The sequence below is a fragment of the Chenopodium quinoa genome, unplaced genomic scaffold (assembly GCF_001683475.1).
Source record: "Chenopodium quinoa cultivar QQ74 unplaced genomic scaffold, ASM168347v1, whole genome shotgun sequence".
Lineage (NCBI taxonomy): Eukaryota > Viridiplantae > Streptophyta > Magnoliopsida > Caryophyllales > Amaranthaceae > Chenopodium > Chenopodium quinoa.
In genome coordinates, this window is record NW_018745684.1 from 1,906,742 (window position 1) to 1,930,834 (window position 24,093).

At 37.2% G+C, this 24,093-nt stretch overlaps 4 protein-coding genes across 4 annotated transcripts; 3 read left to right on the top strand and 1 right to left on the bottom strand.

Annotated features, from left to right (window-relative positions):
* The first annotated feature begins 1,071 nt into the window (after positions 1-1,071).
* On the top strand, positions 1,072-3,003 carry LOC110718102 (transcription factor MYB39-like). Its single transcript, XM_021896900.1, has 4 exons — positions 1,072-1,274; positions 1,386-1,677; positions 1,790-2,602; positions 2,742-3,003. The coding sequence occupies exons 2-4, from the start codon at positions 1,412-1,414 to the stop codon at positions 2,776-2,778; spliced, it is 1,116 nt and encodes a 371-aa protein (XP_021752592.1). The 5' UTR covers positions 1,072-1,274; positions 1,386-1,411; the 3' UTR covers positions 2,779-3,003.
* Positions 3,004-5,132: 2,129 nt separating this feature from the next.
* On the bottom strand, positions 5,133-7,016 carry LOC110717936 (inositol-tetrakisphosphate 1-kinase 1-like). Its single transcript, XM_021896735.1, has one exon. The coding sequence runs from the start codon at positions 6,264-6,266 to the stop codon at positions 5,283-5,285; it is 984 nt and encodes a 327-aa protein (XP_021752427.1). The 5' UTR covers positions 6,267-7,016; the 3' UTR covers positions 5,133-5,282.
* Positions 7,017-17,180: 10,164 nt separating this feature from the next.
* Positions 17,181-19,281, top strand: LOC110717521. The gene is made up of 7 exons (XM_021896244.1): positions 17,181-17,403; positions 17,645-17,836; positions 17,916-18,122; positions 18,637-18,790; positions 18,901-18,964; positions 19,044-19,109; positions 19,205-19,281. The coding sequence occupies exons 2-7, from the start codon at positions 17,691-17,693 to the stop codon at positions 19,279-19,281; spliced, it is 714 nt and encodes a 237-aa protein (XP_021751936.1). The 5' UTR covers positions 17,181-17,403; positions 17,645-17,690.
* Positions 19,282-20,875: 1,594 nt separating this feature from the next.
* LOC110717943 (cinnamoyl-CoA reductase 2-like) lies at positions 20,876-23,526 on the top strand. The gene is made up of 5 exons (XM_021896741.1): positions 20,876-21,287; positions 22,108-22,271; positions 22,365-22,562; positions 22,694-23,061; positions 23,250-23,526. Exons 1-5 carry the CDS (start codon positions 21,002-21,004, stop codon positions 23,341-23,343), a joined length of 1,110 nt encoding a protein of 369 aa, XP_021752433.1. The 5' UTR covers positions 20,876-21,001; the 3' UTR covers positions 23,344-23,526.
* Positions 23,527-24,093: the final 567 nt, after the last annotated feature.

The following is a 24,093-nucleotide window of genomic DNA, read 5'->3' on the forward strand; positions in this document are numbered from 1 at the left end:
TAATATCTCGTTGGACATAACAAAAAAAAAAATAGGGATAAAAGATTGTGAAAATCATAGAGAATTAGTGATTGTTAACAAGGATAAGACGCATGCTTATTCGCTGGGAATAAAAAAAAAATGAGTAGTTGTATCTAAATTACTCTTATATATCCTTACTAACTTATTCATTTTCTTCGAGAGATAGGTTTTATCCTTATCCTTATTTTTATCGACTTATCGCTTCTTTAGTTTTCACCTCCTAACAAACTTATGACTTTCAATCTATCCCTTGCCCCTTCCGGCTTTCTTCTTTATTATCCCCTTAGAAATTAAATTCTCACCTCATACATGGATGAAGTCATTGTAATTTTTCTAAGAACAAAATTTAATTTGTTACTTTAAGTGTATTTTATTAGTAACACTATACTTCCCTTGTATCAAATTTTCCGTAGAGAAATTTGGTTATAATTTTCTTTAATCGTGTTTTATTAGTCATTACGCAAATATTTATGTGAATGTACTATAATTAATTTTTGAAGGCCAATGCAACATATCTTTAACATTAACTAAGTTTTTAGTGTTTCCTGGCTTGACCACTTAAAAAGAGTTGAAAAGAAGATTATTTTGTGACACAAATATTTAATTTGTTAGAAATTCATTAACAATTATCACTTAATTAGTCGTGGGAGTAAATAATAATTAGTCCTAGGGTCAATATCATTATCTAATTAATTTGTAAGAATGACTGCTATCAAATCCGAATTGGGGAGAAAACATGATATAATGTTCAAAGGGAGAAAACATGTGATTAGGTAACATAACACACTAAATTTATGCACAAAATTATAATTAGTAGCATTACCCTACCACATAGTAGTAGTTAATTTTATAGAAATTAAACTCTACAATTGGGTGATTAGGTAACTAATTTGATTTTATCCTAAGTAACTATAGTCTACTTCATATACTACCAAAAAATAATTTCTAACAAGGACAAAATTGGAATTTAATTGTGATGAATACATCTAAGCTTAAAGTATATCTAGGAAAGCTTCTTAATTACACTAAAGTAAAGGCAATTAAATTAAAGTCAATTTTCCATAAAATATGCCAACACATACATCCTATAAAAACCCTCCTTACACTATAGCAAAGAGATTAAGATTCCTAAATTCAATTGCTATAATTTAACTCCATCTACTTCTATGTCCTCCATTTCCACATTCAAATCTTCCCTCCTCAACACCGCCTTCAGACACATTTGAGCTCGAATTACTGGATCGAAACTGCTGGTACAAACATATAATCAGACTATACAAACTTGTGCATGTATATAACATATGATAATGATTTTAATTGCTTAAATTTTGCTCTAGATAATAGTTCTATATGTGATGACACAGGAATAGGAACTGATATACAAGGATAAATGATGGTGAGATCACCGTGCTGCGATGAAAGTGGTCTAAAGAAGGGTCCATGGACACCAGAGGAAGATAAGAAGCTAGTGGATTACATTGACAGACACGGCCATGGAAGTTGGCGAGCTCTCCCTAAACTGGCAGGCTTGAACCGCTGTGGTAAGAGCTGCAGGCTTCGCTGGACTAATTACCTTCGCCCTGATATCAAACGCGGAAAATTCACTGATGAGGAGGAGCAAACAATCATCAACCTTCACTCTGTGCTTGGCAACAAGTATGACCATCATACATGTTTTCTTTACTGTTAACAGCAAATTTACTGCATTGTGTCTGTTACCTTCTAAAGTTCTAATGCATGTATATGTATTGTTATCTGATGATTGCAGATGGTCAGCAATAGCAAGCCACCTTCCTGGGAGGACAGACAACGAAATAAAAAACTTCTGGAACACCCACCTGAAAAAGAAGCTTCTGCAGATGGGTATCGATCCTGTGACTCACAGGCCGAGGACAGACCTGAATCTGCTAGCTAACCTCCCTCAGTTGCTCATGGCTGCCAACCTCAGCAACAGTCTCATGATGAACAACAGTACAGGCAATGGAGTTCCTAATTTGGAAGATACTCTTAGGTTGATAGACTCTGATGCCACCCAACTCGCCAAATTCCACATACTAAACAATATGCTGCAGGTGTTAAGCCCAAGCAGCAGCAATCCACCTGCTGTATCTTCTCAGATTACAAGTCTTCTTTGTAATTCAACCATGCCCTTCCAAAACCAATTGAACGATAACCTACTTAGAATGGCTAATTCCCAGATGGTAAACGGACTTACTGGTGCTATCAGCAGTCAGTTCCCACCTTCAAATCCTTTAGCTTCCAGCAGCCTTGAAAGTCCAGCAACTCCTCAATTTCAACCAAATTTCAAGCATGGCCGCCACAGGAGTTATACTAGTAATGAATATCATGACAGTAAACAAACTGGTGTTGAAATTCTTACACCCGACAGTTTAATGCCTGGTCTAGTGCCGGCCTCACCAGACCACTGCAGCAAGCTAATTAGCCAAAAGGGTGATGCAATAATGGCATCAAACCCTTCCTCAGCCACAACTACTGCAACTCCCTTTGAAGCAGCTGCTGCAGATTGGACCAATGACCTTATTGATGATGCTGCACACTCTTACTGGAGAGACATTATTGAGTAAGGCTCTATCTTTACTATAGCTTTTGCAGATAATTTTTTCTTCTTTTCCCCCTTGATTGCGGCATGATTACCTCCATTGGTTGTTAATATATTATGTGATCATGCTCATATCTGTTTTCTGTTTCATTATTGGCAGCCAAGCATCCTCCCCTTCCTGGCCTATCTCATCATAGAGAATGTAAATTTTGGTCAAATATATCCAGAGATGAATAATTTTTACAAAAGAAGATTTTTAAATTAGTGTAATCTGAGTTTTACATCCGGACAAATATAGTTGCTATCATACAGATGGAAGAAGACTCTTGTATAAAAGCTATGCCACTTCATTCCGGCCTCTGTGTTGTACTATCTATCTGGTTGCAGATTTCAATATTGTTGAGATTAGCATTTTTCTGTTATATAGAATATCAAGCATTCACAGTGCATCATTACTAATGCAGCAGTGTCCAGATAACATGGAAACAGGTCAAAAACATATACTGACTATACTGTGGCCGGCTCGTGCACACACAAGGGCATGGATGGGCACATATTGGTATATGCTAGATTGGGTGCATCATTCTAGGCACTACCAGCCAAGTACATGAAATAATTTGCCATAGGTCCATTTCAATCAACAAATAAGACTCGTTAAAACAGAACATATTTTGTTATATTAACCAATCTCCAATTGCGCCAAAATTGAATTTTCTCTTTTTCCACCCCAATTAAAATTTAAACAGAGAGCAATATTCCACATGAAAGTTACATTACCAAATGAGCATAAAGCGAGCCTCAAAAAATACTAGTTATATTCTGGCTTAACTGACTGATAACTCCATATACCTTCTGAGTTCTTATAAAAGAGAAAAGTCAAAACAATTTGTTAACCATTAGGTAAGACTATTTTTCTTATGGTGTTACAGCAGCCAGCAAGAAAATGACTTTCCTAGGCATCCCTCTTTGTCGACTTCCAATTTATTTCTAGAATATGAAAAATAGTAATAAAGCTACATTTTTATCATTAATGAAAAAGATACTACAAGCTAACTTTCAAGGTCCAATATCTTGACAAAGAGGCAAGTAATTACTCATATACAAGCTATTTGATCATATTATAGCAGTAGGTACACTATTTCAGCGTTGACCCTGCTTAAGCAACCAACTTCTTACCTACTATTTCCAAGTAATCAGTCTGCATGATGATGCTCCAAATGTTAAGGACTTTACCAATGTACGTTACCAAGGTCGCATGAAGTTGGTACACATCAAATACCGTAGATGCCTAGCACAATCCGAGTCCTGAAAATGATGTCAAAAAGAAGAGAGGGGCTAACAAATTCAACTTACAATCAAAGCACACGGATTATATATATTTATTGTATGGACTCCACCATTCACTAAAAAAGAGTGAAACATTTCATAAAAAATATTATTCTCCTATCTGCAGATGATATGGTTCACAGTAGTCACAGCCAGAATTGAGAAAGGCAGTGTCACAAGAAGAAAGGATTAAGAAGAATGGCTTACAAATTTATTGCTGCTGATAGCAAGATAGCATTTACCCAAAATGCTTATATAAGCAAAGACATTGCTCAGTTACTGATAATAAGTAAGGGAAGTTATCAGCGGACAAAGCCGACACCCACTTAAGACCCTGGCCTGTTATTAGTTACAGGGCATCGGTTAGATGTTTGCTTTTCTCGCATAACTAACCACAGGATATCATAATCTTTCACATGTGTTCCATGAAGAAGTAAAATTCTAAGGTTCCATCCTTGAACGATGACCCCTTGAACTATTTTCAACAATAAACTATAAGAAATATCAGGACATCAAGCTTGCTACCTGAGGTTAATCTGACTATATACTTTAATAAGATGACACTGGAAAAAATGGGATACATATGTTATCAATACATCTTTACAATTTAATGATAAAACAGAATAACAGGAAGTGACAGGAATCAGGAAACATCAAAGGCCACCAATTGGTCTAATCACCATGGAAGTCACTAATGATCATAGATAGTGTGTGACAATTCACAATCAAAAATCTCAAACAGGACACTTATCTTCAATGCTGCTGCATTGTCTAGGTTAGCAGCTTAAGCTACATTCTACTTGGCCTCCTTTATGGTGGGTGACATCCCCAAACATAACCATGATGGACTAGAATTAAGTATGTATCAGTATTGTCAGAATTCAGAAGAGAAGATTGCAAATTTGTGATACATTATGGGTCAATCCTGCCTAAGTACTCGAAACAACCTAAGACTGAAACGAAAATGCAATGAAGGGTTTCTTCCATGATTAGTAGGGTAGAACATTAACATTGCACCAAAACATTCTGGCTAAACTGGCAATATACCCGAGGAGAAACAAGAAAGTCTGAGCTAATGTCCAATATTGATCAGTCTCACACACAAGAAGAGACAGGTGAAAAGTAAATGTAAATACACGATATTAGTCTCACACACATAAATAGTAAAACTGTGTTATGTATGGGATACTCGCAATAACATTAAACAAAGACTTGTTAGAAAAAGGGACAAAAACAAAATGCATTTCATTTATGTGATTTCAACAAAACTACACAGGACAGTAAGCAAAATTGAACAAGTTACATGCTAAACATTGGAATGCAGAACAATGTTACAGCATCATTTTATCATACAGCAGCACCATCTCAAGCCTTTTCAGACACCGGAACGACTGCTGTTAACAACATCCAAAAAGAAATGAGTCAACATAGCTTCAAACTCCGGCAACTTAGCATAACCCGGGAAGTAATTAATATCAATGATCAAGTACTTGACACCACTCGATTCGGACCCGTCTCGAATCAGATCAAAATTAAACAAATTAAGCTGTGCACCCTCTCTCATCGCACTAGCCAATCCATTGACAAACTCCATAGGAGGCATAGCAACATTATCAACCTGCAGTTGTTTTTCAGTCGTTGGCAAATTCGAAATCTGCGAAAACGGCATTACACCTTCATCCTCAAAATGATCAGCTGTTACATCAAAATCTGGAAGCGATTTCCTTTGAACACACCTAACATTCTTCCCAGCAACATAAACCTTAAACAAAATTCCGCCATGATTAACAAACTCCTGAAGAACAATTGGGGTTTGATTCTTCAACTTCTTCAATCCATTTGAATTAAAAACCAGTGACATTTGATGAGATTTAATGCTTCCATTCGCAACCACTGGTTTCGCAATCACCGGAAATTTCAAACCCAGATTCTCAATCTCATCTTCATCCATCAACAAAACCTGCTTCGGAATCCCCACACTCGGCGCCATCTCCGCCGTAGACGACGGAATTACAAGATTTTTGACGGCTTCAAGCATCGAAATCCGATCATGAAGACGCTGAATTGCGGTGGGAGAATCAATAACTGGAATACTAGGGTTTTTCGAAGCGAAATCGAGTAATTGACGACTCCAATCATCGTCGTAAATCTTGTGAAGAACGCAATCAAATGGACCTTGATGAATCAAAGGTTGATTGACATCAATTGGGATGAAATCAACACCATGGTTCTTGGCGTAAGTGAGTAAAGATGGGTTCAAGATGCTGTCAACTTTCTTTGGAGGTAATGCGTATCCTACTAATATTCTTGTTGTTGTTGTATCTCCATTTTTATTCTGATTTTCTCTATCCTCCGCCATTAGAGAGTTCTGTGATACTGTCTTTGAGGTGGAATATGTAAAGAATGGGTTTGTTTGGAAATTGTAGTTTGTGAATGAATTTATTGAAGGAGGAGGTGAGTAAAAAGGGTAGGTGTGATTCGGGGTTTGAGGAGAATAGTGACAAGTGATGTGGGCGTGCTACTGACTTTTGCGTCAGCGGTCCATTCCTTCTACGGCGAATGGTTTACATGTCGGTCAAACTTTTCCCGCTATTAGATTGCCTTTTCTTTTTCGGGATCGAATTTTAAAATTAAGGACTATTGGTTAGTGTTATAGGAATTATTTTGTTACGGTTATAGAGGTTGTTATATCAGAGTTTTTTTTTTTTTTTTTTTTTTTTTTTTTTTTTTTGCGAACGAGGAGCTAGGCTCCAAAGAAAACAAGAAAAAAAATATTAAGGCGGAACTAAATGTGGCATAGCCACGCTAACAACATCATCATACAAAATTCGACCCGGTAGTGGGGGGACTTGAATCAACTCGATCTTATTGTTCTAATTTACGCCTTGATTTTCTAGTCAATCCACGGCTCTATTTGCTTCTCTATAAATGTGATGGACTTGCACTTCCCACTTTGTATCTTCTAGCATCTCTTTACATCTGTTGACAATGTGCACACTTTCGCCTCCATAGTTGCTTGTACCATTCAAGGCCCTTACTAAGGCCTGGCTATCTATTTCCACCTGTAGGTTTAGAGGCTTCAGTCTAACAGCCAATTCCAACCCATAATGAATAGCAAGGGCTTCAGCCATATAGGCATTACTTGCCCCAAGTTTAATTGAGAAGGCATACAACAACTTTCCCGTGCAATCTCTTATAACCCCACCCCCTCCGGCTAGGCCAGGGGCACCCTTCGTAGCACCATCTGAGTTCAGAGCTAGCCAACCTTGTGGAGGGGCAAGCCACTTGATGAAAGCTTCACTCCTTCTCCCTGGTATTGAGCTAGCATTACTCTCCCCATCCCCTAGTACACGCCATGCCTCTTCAAATCTAGCGAGTAAGAATTGGCTAACATCAGTTGGATTTTCTTGAGTTCTATCAAAAATAATGTTGTTTCTCCACTTTCAATCCACCAACAAACAATAGCAAAATAAGTGGGCTAAAATTCAGGAGAATAATCATTTCTTACCTGAATTTTGATGTTCTAATAACCCATTGTTGTAAAGTGCCCTGCTTCTAATGCTAGCAGGACCACCAATTTGCTTCCAGATATCCCTAGCCATCTTGCAATCCCTGAGATGGTGAAGGGTGGTATTCATCATGAATATTGCAAAGCTTACATCGAGGATCATCCATGAGATTTCTTTTGAATCTATTTGCATTTGTCATTATACGGTCGTGTAATACCAACCAAATAAACACTCGTATTCTTTGAGGCACCCGTAATTTCCAGGCAAGCTCCCAACTACCATCAACTGGAACTTCTTCCTCCTTTCGAATGATCCTCATAGCTGATTTGATTGTGAAACGCCCCTTTGTTGAACCATCCCAATAAAGCAGGTCACCAACACTCGAGTCAGCTTGGATAATATAAGCATCTATTTGCTAAATGATCTCGCCAGGTAACAAGTCTGCGAAAGCTTCCCACCTCCAACCCAGGTTATTATCCCACATTTCACCGACTGTAGCACCTTCAATTTCTTGGGGTATGATATCAATAGCAAGGCTTCTTAGAGTGTGATTTCCCACCCACCTATGATCCCAAAATAGAGTGCTTGCTCCATTATTGACAGCTACCCTCGCACCTTCATACATATATGTTGCATTTTCTATTATCCCCCTCCATACGTTAGACATATTTGACCTTGGTTCAAACATATCTAAGTCACACCTCCCTTTACAATATTTGGCACGCAAAACAGTCGACCATAAAGAGTGAGGCTCCGTAAGGACTATTCACCCTAATTTGGTCAAGAAGGCAGAGTTAACATTCCTCAAAGATCGCATCCCGAGGCCTCCCTGATCCTTGGGTAGTTGAAGCTTGTCCCAAGATAAGAGATGGATCCTTCGTTGTTCTTCACTTCCACCCCAAATAAAGCGACAAGTTCTTTTATCAATTTCATCACAAATTCCCCTAGGAATTTTAGCAGTCTGCATTGCATAAGTACTCATGGTGTTTAAGGTCAACTTAGCTAACGTTATCCTTCCAGCAAGAGATAAAAATTTTGACTTCCACCCCGAAAGTCGCCTGTCAATTTTTTCACATAAATAAGCAAATGTATCTCTCGTTACTCTGCTAGTAATCGTTGGCATACAAAGGTAGGTACCAAAGTCATCCGTTTCAGCAATTCCCAAGGATGTAAAGACCATATTTTTATTATCAGGAAGCATATTATTGGAGAAAAAAGTGCAGGACTTGGCATAACTAATCTTCTGGCCAAAGACACCACAGAAGCGAGCCAAGCAATCATGAATAATTCCAACCTGCTCTACCAAGGCTTCCGTGAAGAGAACAATGTCATCCGCAAAACACAAATTTGATAATTTTAGCCCCTTGCGACTTGCATAAATAGGTTTCCGTTTATTATTAATAATGGATTCCTCAATAATTTGGTTGAGCCTTTTGATATGTTCATTTTATATATTGTTTTACCCCCGTCCCTTGGTCATATTTAGGAGTATGTTTTGCTCTTTTTATATAGGTTTCCACTTTTATTACTAATATGTGTTTTCTAGTGTTTTCGTAGTTTTGGTATTATTTTATAGGATATTGCATATTTCGAGCATTTTCCCAGATTTATGATAAGCCACTACGAGCATTGGAGAAATATGACCATATTTCGTAGCCCAAGACCGGTTAGAGTCATCAAATCGGTGATTAAGGGCTCGGCAAAGAAGAGACCGAGGCAGTGGACCAAGTATTCAAGACCCAAGGTGGAAACCCAGAATTGGGCCAAGAAAGTGGCCCAACCGAAGTCCATGTTTGCCCGAGTGCTTGCCCGACCGGGAAGGCCCTCGCCCTGTGGCACGCCCGGTCGGGCGAGGAAGAAGGAAGAGAGCAGCTCTCTGCTCGGAGGCGCCCGACTGGGCACGAGCAGAGGTTCCCTTATCAAAAAGGCGCGTTTTTTTGAAGAATGTTTTGCGACTTTTAATTTTCGTTTAAGTTTAGGATTTCTAGCTTAAGTATAAATACGCTTTTCTAAGCAAGGGACGAGGACGTCTTCCATTGGTTAATTTCCAGATTTTAGTTTAAGCTTTTGGTTAATACTCTTGTTTTCTCTCTCTACACTTTGTGTTTTATGCAATTCATTATTTCCGTTTATTTTGGTAACAATTTCTTCCCCTTTTATTTTTACTAATTTAATTTCTTTGATTAATTATGTTTTGTTTATTGGCTTTGCTTAATTTAGATTTAAATATGTATGAGTAGTTTTATTTATAGAGTTGTGGGGATCCATAAATAATATGAAGTGGTAATTTACTATTGTTGACTGTTAATGCTTTGGTTGATTTCCCATTGATTGATTTAATGCTATGCAATTAGATTAGGCCTGGTATGAGTTATGCAATATTGATTCGAGATTCGAGAGATGAGAATGGATGTTTAGGCTTAGTTTCAATAAGCATGTTAATTTATAAATGGTTAAGTCAAGATTCGAGAGATGCGATTTAATACCGGGTAGATTAATTCTGTGATTGTAATACGTAGTGAAAGCCCTTTATAATTTGATTAATTGATGTATTGATAATTAATTGTTGTGTTTTACCCTGGAATATTATTAATTGGTGAACCTGTACCCTAGGCTTTGATTTATTGATTTCTCCCTTATTTAATTTGCTTTATTTTAATTATTCTCCTTAGTTTAATTCCCATAAAAATAATTTGGTTACTTGATAATCTAGATTATTTTAATTATTTAGGAATAGAAAGACTTGTTTCCCTGTGAATTCGACCCTACTTCCCTATCTGCTTTAGCTAGAGGACTTAGGTAATTCTTTTGATTAGGTGATACGACTTTAGCCTGTCACCTTTCCATACAAAGAACAAATAAATAAGGTGATAAGGGATCACCTTGACGGATACCTCTTCCCAGCTTAAAAACTCTTGTTGTTTCACCATCCCATAGCTCACGCATGGAAGATGTAGTAATGCACTCCATGATGACTTCAATGATAACAAGGGGGGGGAATCGGATTTCAAGCAAGGTGTCATGAATGAAGTCCCAACGAAGCCGGTCATATGCTTTTTTGAAGTCAATTTTGATAGCCAAAAAACCAACTTTTCCAGTTTTGTTCTTCATGGTGTGTAGGACTTCTTGGACGATAATTGTGTTGTCGGTGATTTGTCTACCTGGCACAAAACTTGTCTGCTTACAAGAGGTGAGATGAGGCATCATTGGTTTGATACGATTAACAATTGCTTTAGTGATGACTTTATAAATTACGTTGCAAAGGCTAATCAGCCTAAATTGCGAAGCAAGTTCCGGAGAGTCGACTTTTGGTATAAGCACTAGAAAGGTGTCATTTAAATTTTCTGGAATTCCCTTCCCTGCTAGAACATCCAAAGCAACCTTATAAACATTTTTAGCCATGATATCCCAATGCTTTTGAAAGAAGAGCGCCTGATAACCGTTTAGACCGGGTGCTTTCAAAGCACCCATATTCTTAATGACCCTCTCGATTTCACACTTAGAGAAAAGGCGAGACAAAAATTCCCAATCCCTAGTGGTGAATTCAGGGAAAAAATCGGATGGGAGCTCAGTTGGGGTAACATCCTCGTCTTGTGTAAGCAAATTCTGTAAGTACATCACAATATTTTCTTGTACTGCCTCTCTGTCATGCAACCAATCACCATCGACACTCTCTTTGATTGCTGAAATTTTATTTCTCCATCTACATGCAATAGTGCTTAAGTGAAATAAGGTAGTGTTTCTATCACCATCACGTATCCATTCGACTCTCGATTTTTGATACCACAATAGTTCTTCTTGTCCAAGAACCTCATCAAGCTCAAGCCGCATCTTTGCTTCTAATTTATTAAATCTCTCGATTTTTGTTGTGCTAGGCATTTTTGAACCCCTGCTATTCTTGCCAACAGGTTTCTTTTTTTCTTGAAAGTATTGAGGAAAACCAGTTGGTTCCACTCTTGGAGATCATTCGTAATTTTTCCCAAGTGAGGGACTAAAGGAGCTTGTTTATCCCATTTTTCTTCAATATACGATCTGAAATTTTCATGTGTCATCCAATGCCGCTTGAAATCTAAAGGGCTTGTTAATTGATGAAACCGGGGCAAAGCCGTTTGGTGATATTAGGATGGGGCAGTGGTCTGATTGAACTGCTGGAAGAACTTTAGAAGTCACATCAGCAAATCCCAAGCTCCAATCACCATTACATAGCGCACGATCCAATCTAGCACTAACTCTTGTATTGATGTTATTACCCCGAGCCCAAGTATGAGAAGGGCCACTAAATTCCACTTCTAAGAGACCCATATCTTCAACCCATTCATTAAATCTCGCAGATCTCCTCGAATTTTCAGCACAACTTGAACTCCTTTCCCAAGAGAAACGAGTGTCATTAAAATCACCGACAAGAATCCAAGGTTTATTATGTGAAGCAGCAAAATCCTTGAGCTCTCTCCATAAATCAATGCGTTTGACTAGATCTGGGCTAACATAAACAGCCGAGAAGTACCATGGCTCCTCACCAACCCTCTTAATCTACATGGATATATGCTGACCATGCTTAATAATTGGCTCAACTGTTACTAAATTCATCCTCCAAAAAATCCAAATACCACCACTAAAGCCTTGAGCATCCACCCTAGTATGCCCTTGATAATTAATGATGTTAGCAATATTTTCAGCTTGTTAGCCACCCATATGGGTTTCAACTAAAGCTAAAACACAAGGCTTGTTTGCACGAACCACTTCCTTTAGAGCCGTAACAGAGGCTCGATTTCCAGCTCCTTGCACGTTCCAAACCATGCATGATATCGGAGTAGAGTTTGGGGCTAAATTTGGAAATGTATCTCCCATAGAAACAGGAATGGAAGTGAGAGAACTTAAATAAGCATCTGATCTTAATCGGATTAAACGATTAATTTCATTGGGAATTTGTAGGGTGACCACTAACTCCATTGACTTCGGAATCGGTTCCACCCAAGAGTCCATGTATAGGACCTCCATTAGCTGTCCAACACATAGTGTTTTCATCGGGGGAATCTCTAGAAGAGTCACATTCGAAGGTGGGGGAAATATGTGATTGTTCATTGGTAATATCAGTTAGTTGAACAACTTCTTGACAATCTGTGATAGCTTCTGATGCTCCTTATTTCGAACTCTCAAAAAGGCCGCTAGTAACGTTTACTTTTCCAGTGTTAGGGGATTCTTTAATCACTTCTCTCGTAGGGTTTAGAGGCAAAGTCGATTACCTGGTCAAAGACTGCTGACTTTTTTGAGAATCCTTATTGTTATTTTTGGATGGAGTCCAAATCTTTTTTCCTTGATTATCTTTACCAAAAGAAAAGGGAATATTTTTTGAAATCTTATCAAAAGGATTTTGGGAATTATCTCCTAGATTTACTGTAACAAATTTATATATGGGAAGTATGAAAATTTATAGGAGACAAATTTGTTTCCTTATCTTTCTCCCCTGTTTCCTTAAGAATAGCACCTTGATTAGCTTGATTCAAGATATTCCTTTCTTGGTTGATATCATCATAATTCCCTTCCTGAATTAGCTCCCCAAATCTTGAGCCCGACCCGCTAGCTGCTACTTGATTCACGGGATTACTTTTGACCTTAGGTTGGGGATCTTCCTTCGAATTAGTACCACCATTTTTTCCGGCCACCTGAGCTGTCTTTTCCGGCCTGGCATTTTTCTTGCGCACTGGTTTTTTCACAAGCATCCACGAGCCAAAGTCATCCACCTCTTCAGGTCTCTGCTCTGGAGGCTTTTTCACCTGATTTTTGACAATGGATTGCTCGTTAGTCTTATCAACTGCCATCTCTTCATTCGGATGATTTGATTCACAATGTTCCTCCAAGTGCCCAAGCTTTCCACATTTGTAGCATATCATCTTAATGCCTTCATATTCTATCCTCCAGAATTTATCTTTAAGCCAAAATTTGGCCAACAAAGGTTTAGATAAATCAATCTCAACACTCAACAGTGTAAATTGACCCATCTCCGCATAGGTTGTTGAGCTATCAACTCTAATTACCTTACCAATCTTTGCTCCTATTTTTCTTAAGAAATCTTTGTCAAAATATTCGACAGCAAGATTGGGAATTCTCACCCAAGCTGTAAGGACACTAATGGAAGCTTCCTCGGATAAAGTTTGGTGTCCATTTTCTAATCGTGAGATACTTATCATCAATCAACCATGGACCCCGAGTGAGAACATAGTTGTAATCATCAACATTGTTAAATCTTGCTATGAAGTACTTACACCCTATGTCAGTAAGGTTCAAGTCTCCCTTGTGTTGCCATTTTCCCTTCAGACATTTGATTAGACCCATGTAGCATCAAACATTCTGATAATTAAGGTATGCCTCAAAGGCTTGCGCATGGCTTTCTTCTCCTCCTTGGATAGCAAGATAACAGGGCATCTTTCACTATCAATTACATCTGCTGGCGCTTCATCATCATCAGAGACATCCATGTCATCATCCAAATCAAAATGGTCAACAGTAACAGCTTGATCCTCCAATTGAGTGTCTCTTATCAAATCCCTAAAGGATTTTTGTTGTGAACCATTTTGTAGAACAGGAGGGTTGAGATTTCCCCTATTAGCTTCGCTATTGCTGGGTTGAAACAAGTTCTGTATTTCAGCATTCTCTATCTCCATATATTTCTCCATGTTATCAGATTCTTTCCCAAAAACAAATGAGTGATTTTCCGATTAGGTTTTTTATTGGATCTTGCTTGCTGATCAGTCGTTTCAAAGGGGTTCGGAGGTTGGCTGGAAGGAAGCCATTCGAAAGAATTTATATAAATTTTATGAAAAAGAGAATTAGAGGTTGTTATGTCAGTGTTGTATGAGTTACTTTGTTTATTATTTGAGGGTTACTCAATGAGTATAATAAGGGTTATTTTGTCTATTCAAAATAAAATAAAAATAATAATAAGGGTTATTTTGTCAATATAATACTCATTCGTGTTTAAATAAATAAAACATTTTGACTTTTTGCACTATTTATCTAATTCACTTTGACTAATGTTTGTGATTTATACATAAGAATAAATATAGTCTTGTGGTTATTAATTGGAATCGTCTCATCGAATAGTTTATTAATATTTCATTGTTATAATTTTTACTTATTGATAATCAAAGATATTATCAGTCAAAGTATTGCATTGGCATATGTGTACAAGAAAAACGTTTCATTTATTTAAACCACGAGAGTAGGGGTTACTTTGTCATTGTTATTGCGGTTACTTTGTTTTTACAGAAATTAATAGAGTATAAAACATATTCCTGCGCCTTAATCATCAGCAAACACATTGATATCAAATTGATAATATCGTCGAAACTAGTGACAATTGCAAACAAAACTTTGTTTTTTTTTCTTTTTTCTTGGAAATCCAACATAGGAAAAATTTTATACCCTAGGGGCACCTCCATAGGAAAAATTTTCTCGAAATTGGCCTAAAAGCGTGGCTTATAACCTTAATTTTAGACAATTTTCTACTTGTTCGAACACGGAAAGAAAAAATGACAAGATATTTTCCACAAGCCCCATAAGGCCCTAGGAGGCCATTCAGGTAGTTGAAAGTTTGGAACAATTTAGCCGATTATGTACATTTCTCGTTTCATCAACTTAAGGGAAATCATGGGGCTTTATGTGATTGACTAATGGCCATATATGGGTCCACATCCACACTACATTATATGAATCTAGGATGCACACTCCTGGCATCACTTAAGTTTTTGATGCAAGACTCTCTGAATCTCCAAAGAGGGGTCCAATTTCATGTATTATAGCCCTTAAATTCAGCTTTCTGATAACATTTTTGGACTCGTTAAGATTAGGCATCGAGGTGCTTTCTGGAGTTGTCAAAGAGCCCTTAGGCCTATATAATATCCAAAACCGTCTCATTCATGTGTTAGTTCGCCTTTTATTAATCATTTCTTCAGATGTCTTATAAAAGAATGGAGGGAGTATTTAGATAAATAACTCAACAGCTTTATCCGGTCGTTATCACTGCGCACCCACTTTAAGAAACAAGTTATGAAGTATTGATTTATTTACGAAAATGACGTGCGATAAAAAAAAAAAAAAAAAAAAAAAAAAAAAAAAAGAACCAACATTTCTTGCTTGCGGGTGGTTTGGACAGGGAAGCGGTAGTGACTGGTAATTAACCATTGGCGTCGCCGGAAAACGTAAGATATACCGGAAAAATATAGAGGAAGAAGACGATAATGTCACTGTACCGCAACTTCCGGCGAGTTTTTCTCTTACTCTATCTATCTTTTCCTGTTTTTCTTTCGTCTCTTCAAATTTTTTTCTGGGGTTTTCTCTGTTTCTGCTAACATTTGAGCAGGTACTTGTTTTCTCCGGAAGCTCCGTCACCAATTAGCTTGCATCACAGACCTTACCGTGTAAATTTTCCTTTCTCAATATTACTATTGTTGAAGTTTTGATTTGCCAATTTATTTTTACAAATTGGACTGAAAAGGGAAACTATACCTGAAAATTTTGATATGTATGTTACTCCGAGATTAATTTGTGAAAATTTTGTATGTTTTTGGCCCAATATGAAGGGTTGTAGTGTCTATACCCATGTTGGAGTGTCGAGGATTTGACATGAGTACTTGAGGCGAAATGAAGTGTTGAGTAATGTAGAAGTATAGAACCATAATGTACGCAGATTATTATATATACGGAGTATGGATTTTGGGATAATGGGTGGAAGTTGGCACCACCCTCTTAGCTCATGGGTGGATTATGTTAGGCACTTGGGAACTGGTCTTTCTTCTGTTGCAAATATCTAGATTTTTACTCAGAATACCTCATAATCAACCAAATGATCACAAATTTTTCAAGGTTGTAAAAAAGTTTTGGTAAGTTTGTAGGTCAGCTTTATTCCCTTGGCTCTTTATGCCACTGTATTTGGAGGAATTAGTTGAATTGCAATCAAAGTCTGTGACTTGTGTTGAAACTGCTATCAAAGATGGGTGGAGCTCCCACAAATGAATCATGGGCAAGAATGTGTATTTGTTCAGGTAGTGAGTGATGAGGATTGATTAATATAAAGGATTACAATTGCCAGTAGGATACATGGTTTTACTTATTGAAGTTATTTTTATCTTAAGAGGAGGCAATCACACAACTTTAATTTGCACGTATTGGCATGTTTGTTATAATTGTAAGAAGCGTTTGGGTTATGTAACTTTTGATACATCTCCTTCATTTTAGACCATGTTGTTTGTTCTTGTACCCCCTGAAATGTTTCCTTTACCCCATTTTTTTTCTTCTTATATTCCCTGAAGAGAGACCCCGGAGCGTATGGCCTGCAGTCAGCTTTGGCTGCAAGAGGTGTAATTGTGGAAGACAAGTTTTTTCTGAACTTGAATACATTTGAACTAAAGCAGAAAGGTGCAACCATTACAGGTATCAAATTGTTGCCCCTTATTTTCCTTCCCCATGTTTTTAGCATAATAGCTCAGAAGCTTCTGCTTTCATTTCATCTTTGCAGAGTCTCTATCAGGGCTCCCGATTCATGTCAGGGGAACTGTGACTGGAGAATGTTCAGAAATTTCGAAGGCACAGTTCAGTAAATTGCTGAAACAGGCATGTGTGAATCTTTTACAGCTAACTGGATTTTCTCTCTCTTTTATTGCGATTATGAATTATATTATCATCACATTGTTTAAATGAAATATCCAACTTAGAATGTTAAGTGGATGGCATATTAATGGTCAGGTTTTGATTTTAGTCTTTTGTTTGTTGAAATGAGATTTAGGTCGCTAGTCATTTGTCATCAATCTCAAACATTTTTATTCACGATGGAGCTGTTGGATCATCATCGAGGTGTTCTGCAAAAGTCCGTGTGATAAGTGATAGTCCATCAGCTATACTCTCACTATCAAATGTTCTTTGGAGTGCCTCAATTCGTGCAGTTTCACATGATACCTGTCCTGTAACAACTTATGTTGCTTCCTCTATAAGGTGTGTTGATATAGACTTAATTAGTTAGAGCATTCCACGTGGAATTTATGAATTGGTCTACTGATGTTGTGATGTATAATAGTGGAATATATGTGAATGACTGCCTGTAGTTTGAGGGATTATTTTCTGTTAATAAAAAAAACTAAATTTGAAAATAAGGGCAGTTCTAGCTAGTTTCCCTCCATTAGTTTTGATGTAATGAGTTTCCAAAACTGTTCAATTCTTACTCTTGTCTCTGCAGTACTGAAGCAATAGAGAGTGCAATTGGTCTTGGTTCTAAAGGAAGTATGGGGTTTCTAGCTGCTGACACTGAGCGTTCTTCTCTTATTTTATGTGGTAAAGCATTTGCTGATGCAAATGGAGTCAAACGAAGTTTGGCAGCTTTATCAGAACCTATATTAGCAGCTCGAGGAGGCATCCCACTGGCAGCTCGGTAAACTGTTCTGCTTCCATTGGCTTTCAAAGTGTTTGAAATGTAAGTTTTGTGATTGCTCAATTTTATACAAATACAGGATTGTGGAGCTGGGAGAATCAGTAGTACTCTTGTTCGCACCAGAAGACATTATTCAGAGCTCTTCAGATCTGTTGGTGTCTGCAGATCCAGGTGTTATCCTTGCTCCTCAAGGTGTTGCACCCTTTTTCCGAGCCAAAATTTCCAACCCTGACACACCAAGCTTGTACAAATTGCCTGCTGCTATTATCCTTGCATGTTCTGATAGGTAAAGAAATCATTTTATTGCTGCTGTGTTTCTGTTACGTTTCATGGCTACATGTTCCTTCCATATTCTTATCCTCAAACTAAAAATTCTAACTGATACAACAAAATATTTCATAGAAATTAGTCGAGTGCCATTTGATTCACAATTACACATACAACCTATGATGAAATGTGCCTTTGCCCCAACAGTGTGTATTTGACATTTTGACCGTTTAGATTTCTCCAATGTCCCAAGTGCGCTATTCTCATTGGGGAAGAGTGTTGAGTTCATGTCCCTGATATTGCTTCTGGCCTTGTGTGAACGTCAAAGTCAGTCTCTGTACAACAGCTGAGTTTGCTTTGTTAATTCGTAGGCTACAGCCTACAGGCTTTGTTGTAGTAGAGGAAATAAATCCATAGACTTCTTCTGTGTTTACTTATCAAAGATATTTTTTCCATATTGTCGTTGAAAACAACTTCCAAAATTTTCTGATGAATAGATCTTTTTTTTGGATGCCTTTTCCTTTTGTAATCAGCTCCAGAGTCCTTCCTGCTATTTCAAAGCTTTCTCCAGGTCAAGCTGCTTTTCACTTCCTAGCTGGATATCAGAATGGCAAGTACATTCCTGCATTTAATTCAGGCCCGTCATGTATTGATCCCTTGGAGCTATCAAAGGCTCTTTTTGCCAAGGTTTAAGAATTTCCTTCGTATAAATTCAATATTTTTAGAAGCTTGATGCAACTCTTATTGCTGTTGTTGCCATATACTATCTTCTGATATCCGGGGTTATGCCTTCGCAGATGAAGGAAATTACGATAAATCCTTTATTGATAAATACCAATGTTGGAGAAAAGCGTATAACTGGTAAGGAAAGCAGGCAACTTTAAGCAGATGTGTTTACAGTTTCTAAATGTTCCCTGAGCTTGTTCCAAAATGTTGTCAGGGAAAGATCTTGTGGAAGTAGTTCGGTCAAATCTTTCAAATGACATATCATTCTTCCAACCTAAAGGTAACATGAACAAGCTTCTGTCTTATGTGTGAAGATATTGGAATAAAGACTCGTGATTTTCTCAATTTTTTTGACCGTATTACCTTGGTGAGCAGGTAAAAACCTGAAACAAAGCTTCAAGAGGTATCTGTTGGTCAAATATCAAGAACTACCCGAGGAATTCTCATTTTGACATCCTCCTGAAGACGTGAATTCCGCAATCTCCTATATGTACAAAAGAGAGTAGTGACACGATCACAATCTCATTCAGAGCAAGGATCAATCCTGAGGTAGCCAAAAATAAGAAACCAGGCTTATAATTTGAGCTACTGGATGCTTTCCAAGGCGTCACTTGTTTCTCGGATTAGTGAGGCCAGCACATTATGATGAATCACTTAATCACAGTCCACATACAATGGCATTGTTTTGAAGTTTGTGGCATATATAGCAGTAAAAGTTTTAACTGACCAAATAGGAGCATCTCGAGACCACACACCGTGCTGGATTTATTCTTCTGGTTCTCTTGAGATCAAAGTTAGCTTCTGAGCTTGCTTAAGTTGGTATGATCCTATCACAGAGACAGGTTTGGATTTTGCAACGACCGACACCCTATTGATGCTTGTAAAATAAGGTGAACTAAACATAACCTTATAGTTATATGAAGTATGTACTACTCAAATATAACAATTACTAGTTTATTTTTTAATACTCCGTATTATTCAATTTAGGTAGAACCTGATCAATTTATGTAGAAATTCAGGTTAATTATTGATTTCAGGTCATAAATAATCCTGTACACTTTGCCTCAAAAACATGAGAACTTTTGCTGTATTCCTGTTCACGCTATTTCAATTAATTCAATGTACTGTAGTTTAGTTGTCTATTTTACTAGAAATGGTATAAATTTGGACATAAAATTAGGTCTATTTTGTCGCAATAATAAATTCTATGGACTACTATTTTATGATTACTTATGAGTTATGACTCATCTCTTTTATTTTCGTATACAATTTAAGCACTTGTACTTTGTTCAATTGTTGAGAGTTCTTCATTTCCTCTAGTTTTAGTTCCATATTCACACGTAATTTTGACATCCTTTTCTTTTTCTCCCTTTTTATAATCTATTTTTGTTGTTTACCTGTTCCCTAATTATGGAGTTTCATATTGATAACTTGGGTAGATAAATATACAAGACTATATCACATTGGTATTCATGTATATTGACTATTTCAAGTCATCGAATACTCCTCTTTTTTGTGTTTTTACAATCGTTACGTATTTTTATAACATGCATTTTACAGAATAAATAAGAGAAGGTAAAATATTCGTAGATACATGTATTGAAATAACTTGAACACCTTTTCCCTCAACCCTTTACTCTTCACCTCATCGTTGAAATATATTTGTACGTGTTAAGAAAATATATTGCGATTATAAAAAAAAATGAAATAACATACACTAAATTTCTAAGATACGGAGTAGTTTTAAGTATGCAAGTTCAATAACTTTTATATCAGAAAAAATCAAATGTGACCGACTGACCAACTACGAAACGGAGATAGTACCAACAAATAGTTGCCCCAAATGCTAAAAGTATTTTCTTGGCCACAAAACTTCTGTATTAATGCTCTAATTCGTGGCAGAAAATAAGCAAAGAACTATTTGATTCCACGAGTCATAAAATTGTTGGTTTAATTTTTTCATAATAAATGGAAATGATAGATTTATTAAATAAATAAAGAGTAATTAATTAAATGGGTCAAGACTAGTATGTGTTTCTCTTCATTTCCCGCTTCCTACTAACTACCAGTCCCCCAACTAACCAAAATTTCAAACTAACCAATCTCAACTTAGTGAAATTCCAAAACTACCCCTGAAGTATATGTATTTAGGCAGACATCAGCCTGTTTGAAATGCTGGTGTTAAGGCTGTCAGCTAATCTATCAACCAAATTCTTCTACTCTTTTCTCTTCCTTCCTATCAGTAAAATTCCTAAAATGGCCCCACAAGAATCGGGCGGAGGCGGCGGTGGCAGCGATAACGGAATGAAGAATCAGCTCCCTAATTCATCAGTAATGTCAAGGGAACAAAAGACAGTTGGTGTAATGGATGCTTCAGGGTCACTTGGGTCTGAACTTGTTAAAAAACTCTTGCAAAGAGGTTACTTTGTTCATGCTGCTCTTCAATCTCATTCCAAAGGTTTGATTCTTTCTCATGATTTTAATTTTGTCTATACTTTCTTACTTCGTTTGATATCTTTGGAGGTGGTACTCAAAAGTCCGAGACCTATTAAAAGAATTAATGTTGTCTACGTGACTATATTTGTGGCTCTCTATACACCAACACAAGATTTGTAACTAAGTTCTTTATAATAGTGTATTTAATGATTTAGTTTTAGCTTGATAATCAAGATGCTGTTTTTCATGAGTGAAATTCGAGGGAATATAAATATATGATATAATATGCCAAATTTATGTGAAACGTGATCAACAGTCATATTATGTCTTTTCATGTGGGAATTTGATTCTTTCCTCTCTCTAATTTTCAATTAATTGTTGATTGATATTGTTTCAATTGCTTAGTGTCTTATTCACTATTTCCAATTTCTCATCCCCCACCAAAGAAAGTAAATTACAATAATTTATGGGCATATTTTTGTTTATTTATACAATTACATCTAATCAAATAATAATGAGAAATATCTGGAATTAAAACTAGAGTACAGGTTTTTGTCCTACACTTTACATTATCTCACATTCGTCGTACGCGAGTTTAGAGTTTTTTAGAGTTCTTGTGGGGCCATTTTAGATTTGGTCCCCTCAATGAATACGAAGGGGAGTTGAATTTGTTGCCAAGCGACAAATTCTTGGCAACAAATTCAGCTTTTCAGTCCTCACCACTAGACCAAGACTAATTAAGTACGCGAGTTTAGAGTTTTTTAGAGTTCAGGATTTTGGCTCTAAATACTGTTTTTAAGCCTCTTAAATATTTTGTTATTTATAAAAGTTATCTTTTACAGGGAAGTTGCAAAGCATGAAAGTGCAATGTACTGGGGACGAAAAACAAAACCTGAAGATCTTTCATGCTGATCTATTGGATTATCACAGTATCCTTGACACTCTTAGTGGCTGCTCTGCCTTGTTCTACATATTCGAGCCTCCGTTTGAGCATCCTATTTATGATGTACGCTGCTTGCTGATGCCTACTAGACAGTCTTATTACTTGCTTTCTGGAAGTTAGATTATACTTGACAGCATTTGGATTGGCACATTACAGGAACATATGGCAGACATAGAAGTGAGAGCAGCACATAATGTTCTGGAAGCATGTGCCCAGACACCCACCATAGAGAAGGTCATCTTTACTTCTTCCGCCACAGCTGTTGTCTGGACAGATACCCGTGATGGTGCATCATCGTATTGTGATGTCGATGAAAAGAGTTGGAGCGATATCAACTTCTGTAAGAAATTCAAGGTACTCACACAGGCTAGCAGCGTTTCTGCTTTTCATCAAGGCTAATTTCTAATATGTTCTTAAAGTTCAAGAACGTTGCAACAAGAAACATGATCAACTGATTTCAATTTAATATGAATGAACTGTAACAGTTATGGCATGCATTGTCAAAAACACTAGCAGAGAAGACAGCGTGGGCACTTGCAATGGACAGAGGAGTGAGCATGGTGTCAGTTAATGGAGGGCTGTTGTTAGATAATAACTTGCGTAAAACTTCTGCTGCTCATCCTGCTGCAAATAACAGCATACAGAGTTTTCCGTCATACCTAAAAGGTGCAGCTGAGATGTACGAAAATGGAGTTCTTGTGGCTGTAGATCTCTGGTTTTTGGTGGATGCCCATATTTGCATCTTTGAAGAAGTCTCATCATACGGACGTTATTTGTGCTTCAATCATGTCATCAACTGCCACAAAGACGCTGTTAAGCTTGCCTCCATGTTTATGTCCTCTCCCCCTCAAAGGTAATTACACTAGCATTGGAAACAAGAGTGCTCTAACTATACCATAATAATACAACTTTCCTCTCTGCCATACTATAATTGCCTTTCTTTAGTATTCCTATTTTCTGATGACAGAGAAGAGTCAAAGAGTTAAATGGTAAACCGATTAGATTAGCTCATATCTTAATCTTAAGCTTAATTATGTGCAGCTCAGAGGATACAAGAGTATATCCACAACGGATAAGCAACAAGAAACTCAATGAGTTGATGGTGAATTTTAATGGTCAATTCCAGCTGCACTAGTAAGATGCCACCGTCCAAACTGAATGGAGTTCATGTACATATGGCCTCATTCTTTATTCAGCACCAGAATATGATTGAAAGCTTGTAACTAAATGAAAATTCATTATTTTTCATCTTCTTGATGTAATTTTGAAGATTAAGTGCAAAAATAACTTCAGCAATGAAAATCAATATCAAAATCCCCTCCCAACCATTCTCTTCTATGGTTGGTTTGTTATATATATATATATATATATATCTTGTAATTACAATAGAGCAGATCGTTTTTGGAGGGAAGAACCCATCGATCAGCAAAGCAGAAGCAACTAGCCACAACATGAACCTCAACTCACATTTATCTAATCTTAAGGAGAGCCATACACTATATGACGATTTATTTATCTATTTGCAGCTCAAGTGCAAATCAAGATTTGTACTGCACCCATACAGTGATTTTTGGCAAACTATCACTAGTTCTAACCTAATTAGGAAGCACCTAAGGCTCAAATGCTTAATGGTTAAAGGAGAACAGAGAGACCTCTAGGAAACAACGAACGCCTTTTCTAGTAGAAAGTCTATACAGAAGATTGATAAGAAGGTAAGTGCTAAAGATTGTTCTTTCTTTGAGCCGTTATGGGTGATAGTCACTACAAATTCACATGCAGTCTTTCCCACAATAAATATATGGCTAACATCCCAAACCCATACCAAATCAAAATCGGTTGGCTACTGCTCGTCTGCTCTGCCACCAACAGCCAGAGGATATTCAGA